General features: G+C 45.5%; 1 protein-coding gene across 1 annotated transcript; it reads left to right on the top strand.

Annotated features, from left to right (window-relative positions):
- Nucleotides 1-2,499: 2,499 nt before the first annotated feature.
- Nucleotides 2,500-3,020, top strand: BJ212DRAFT_1304883 (uncharacterized protein; the record flags this gene model as incomplete). The annotated part of the gene is made up of 3 exons (XM_041333687.1): nucleotides 2,500-2,562; nucleotides 2,615-2,896; nucleotides 2,970-3,020. 3 exons carry the CDS (start codon nucleotides 2,500-2,502, stop codon nucleotides 3,018-3,020), a joined length of 396 nt encoding a protein of 131 aa, XP_041186230.1.
- Nucleotides 3,021-3,908: the final 888 nt, after the last annotated feature.

The following is a 3,908-nucleotide window of genomic DNA, read 5'->3' as shown; positions in this document are numbered from 1 at the left end:
AAGTCCAGCGGCTAACGCAAATTGTTGTGCTTTGTTACTGGTTTTAATATATTCAGTAGGCCGCAACAAGGGTGCAATCGTAGGTCGACGTTCTGCAACGCTGGTACCGTCCTTGGTTAATGGGGTGTCCAATGAGACGTTGGTGATTACCCGGAGCTCGGTGGCATCAACGGAGTATTCAACCAGGAATTCATCATCTTCTAGATGGTAGGTGGAGATTTTGCGTACAGGTGGTTCATAGTCCATGGTCCATACGTCCTCTTTCGTGTCAAAAGAGTCTTCATCATCGTCAGGGATAGGGTTAAGATTCGGCAGGGTTTCTTCATCGGGGATTTCCTTGATGGTGGCTCGGGGTGTTGGTTCTCTTGGTGATGCAACCGGTGTCGCAGGGGTTTTCGGCAGCGCTACCACTGGAGCCGGTTCCGTCTTCTGCTTTTTCTTCTGGAAAAGGGGAGGGAGTTTATTCTTCTTCCATTCCTTATCAACTTCTTCTTCAATCTGGTCGCTCTTCTCCGTCCTAGGGAGTTCTAGCATTTCCGCTTTCCATCGAATTACTGGATCCATGGCGCAGAGCCAAGGGATTCCTAGTAAGATCTGATCACGCCGGCCAAGCCGCGTGATGTTAAACTTTCCGATCATAGATCAGTCATCTATCTTAACGATGAGGACGCAATATCGGGTGATAGCGCCCCCTCTTGCATAACTTCCATCCGCAGTAGTGACATGGAATGGTTTCGAGAGTTTGTGTGTATGGATTCCATGGGTTTTGACAAACTCTTTGGAGATAAACATTCTGGCAGCGCCGGAGTCTACAACAGCTGTTGATTCGACGGTTTTCAGACAAGTTTTGGAGATGAGAGAAATAGGAATGCGAAGTTCCTTTCTTGTTCCAATACTTTGTACAAGTCTGATAGTTACATCAGAAGATACTGACATCAATCCAGTCTTCCACATCAAAAATCCTTGGTGAGACGACAGATCGTTGTATCTTCATCTTCTTTGTTGCTGTCGCTTATTTCTTCTCTGCAAACAGGGACCTTCTTCTTCTGCGGGCACGCTTTGGTCATATGCCCCTTCTGGTGACATGTGAAGCATAATCCTTTCCTCATATGGTCACTTCTTTCTGCTTCAGTAAGCTGATCTACTTCCATGGCGTTCAGATCGTGTCAATCAATGGAAGGTCTGGGTACATATCGTTGTCCCGACGGTCTGGTGGCGGTTCAGTGATTGGACCAATATGCGGCCCCCCTCTGGTAGTTGCTGTCAAGTCTAATGACTGCAGCAATGTACTTGTCGAAGTCCGTGGGGATGGTCTCCATCTGAAAGATGGAGTTAACAATTCCCTTCTTTAATCCATCATTGAAGAACGTGATTAAGACGGCGTCTTGCTTCACAGAGGCTTGTGCAGCAAGGGTCTTGAAAGCAGCAACGTAGGAGGTAAGGTCGCCCGTCTGTTTCAATGTTCTAAGCTTGTTCATGGTGGTACCGATGGCATTGGCCAGCACAAAGGCTTCTTTGAATTTAGTTTCAAAGTTCGCGAAGGTTCCGTAGGATTTGGCAGCGGAGTTATCGACTTCGGTGTAGAAAGTAAGTGCCCAACCCATAGCACTTCCTTCTGTCATATAAGCAAGGGCAGTTATGACCTTCTTGTCATCTGTGTTATAGATTGTGGCGTTGAGCGCAAAATACGCTTTAACAGCATACAACCATCGTAGAGCCTGGTGAGGACTCCCATCATAGGTGGAGGGAGCTCTGGCTTTCAATTCTGGGGTGTTGGGGATGGTGGACATCCTGAGCGTCTGGTCAAGCGATGTTTCTGGTTCAGGGGAACGTTATCATTCTCTCACTGAGTTCTTTCTGGGATCTGTAACCTCTCTGATGGAGAGGGTCGATGGGAGACTTTAATCTTTTGTTACGGCGGACTAGGATGGGCGTGACGACAGGTACTCAATAAGAGTACGCCTGAAGCTGGATCAAGGCCTTACAAATGTAAGGTTCTTAAGACAAGTCAGAGAGAGTGTCTCTGGCTTGAATATTGGTTATCAGATGACTTAGGATTGGAGGTCCTAAGTGAAGGATAGTTCAGGTAAAACCTAGTAAGATTAAAGTGAAGATCTCCTAAGTACATGACCAAGCTTTTATAGGTACTTGTGCTTTAGGGCCGGTACGTAGTCGTCATCAAGACGAGTCAGAGATAAGTGAGTCACCTAGCGACAGCTGCTGCAGTCGTGATGTAATACAGATATGGTGAAAGTTTAGCCTAATGATGGTGCAACAAGGCGTGGTCATGACGTAATACACAGGTGAAGTGAAGAAAAGAGATAGGGGTAGACGTTATTGTAACACTTTGCCAAAGGCTCAAGTCTACTAGAGAAAGCCAAATATCAATTCCACATTTCTCGCCCATCTAACCCTGAACTGTCCACTGATTTCGCGACAGCAGTGCAGCACTTGGAGACATTACAAAATGAAGTGGGTAAGATGAAAGAGCACAAAAACATGATTATTGAGGATGTGACAGGCAAGATGTTGCGTCTTGCTACAAATGTATTCGTAACTCAGGTATGACCATCATGCTCTAACCATGCACATTTGTGTTGAAAGTAATCTACAGGATGAATTGCTTCCTGACTCTCCCCACAGACAAAGAGCAGAGAACGCACCAGAGATGGATGAAGAAACTAAAAACTGGCTGATTTTGGATGATTTTGCTAAAGATTTCAATACCATTAAATACAAGTTCGCAGCACATCCACTTCCCCTCTACCACAACGACCACCTAGTACAACCTGAACATGCCAACGAGATTCTGAATGGAGCTATTGTTGAAGTTCAATTCCACATCCAACACTGGCACATTAAAGAATTCGATAGCTTCCAAGCCACAGCGGAAAAGGTAACAATACTCAAACTTGGTCCAATTCATGTCCCTTCAAACTACAAATGCGCACATCCAAGTGGAGACACAGATTTATCAGGACAACCCATATCAAAAAGAGCGTGTCATAATGAAGAAGTGAGTTCATCCAAGTTGTCCAAAGCTTAATAAAAATTTCACTGTTCCTACAAATGATCTGTATTTATATTGCGCAATATGACCTTGACGTGTGCCATGTCAAAGACTGATGAAAAAAAAAGGTGATTGTGGGAGCAACAGCCCAACAGGAAACAACAAAGTGCGAATCGCTCCGCACGGTCACAAGTCGGCAACGCCGACCCCTAGTTTTACTTTGAATACCACTAATGTGTGAATTTACTGATGCAGCGTGACCAAGTAGTCATTGGTATGCGTAACCACTGTCCACATGTGACAAAGTGAATACATAATTGTCTCCTAGCCCGCTGTCAACCACACAATCCGAACAATCGCGATCGATAGTCCTGCGTATCCCTGACAAACAAGACAGCTGTTATCATGTCATCAGGTGTCGACTATCACAGGGATGGGGCATGAGAGACCCATACGGGTTCTTTCATCGTGCATTTGATTGCTATCAAGATTTTGCTGACGGGCCCTGTCAGTGATGTAATGCACCTCCTACTGCGTAACCCCTTTATCACGAAGCGCTCTTGCAGGGTTAAGACAAACATTGGTCTTATAATCCGTAAGCCCAGCATTTGCTGGCCCATAGCGTTTTATTCCCATTTGCTTCCATGTCAATGAAGTCCGCAACCCATAATATGTTCACAACAAACAAGAAATTAGATGATCCGGAAGAGCTAGGACCTATACCGTCATCTAATTCCCAAACAGCTTGTTCACAATCAGGCCCTCCGGATGGCGGGTTTCGGGCCTGGGGGACTGTTTTTGGGTGGTAAGCCACGTCTCAAATGATACCCGTATGTTGTGTGTTCAACAATCACGATGATGCCTAGTTTCCTCATGCAATTTTGTGGTTTTGGGTTGG

This window comes from Suillus subaureus (assembly GCF_016647635.1).
Source record: "Suillus subaureus strain MN1 chromosome Unknown BJ212scaffold_82, whole genome shotgun sequence".
NCBI lineage: Eukaryota > Fungi > Basidiomycota > Agaricomycetes > Boletales > Suillaceae > Suillus > Suillus subaureus.
The sequence above is the reverse complement of the archived record's forward strand: the minus strand, read 5'-3'. Positions and strand labels throughout refer to the sequence as shown.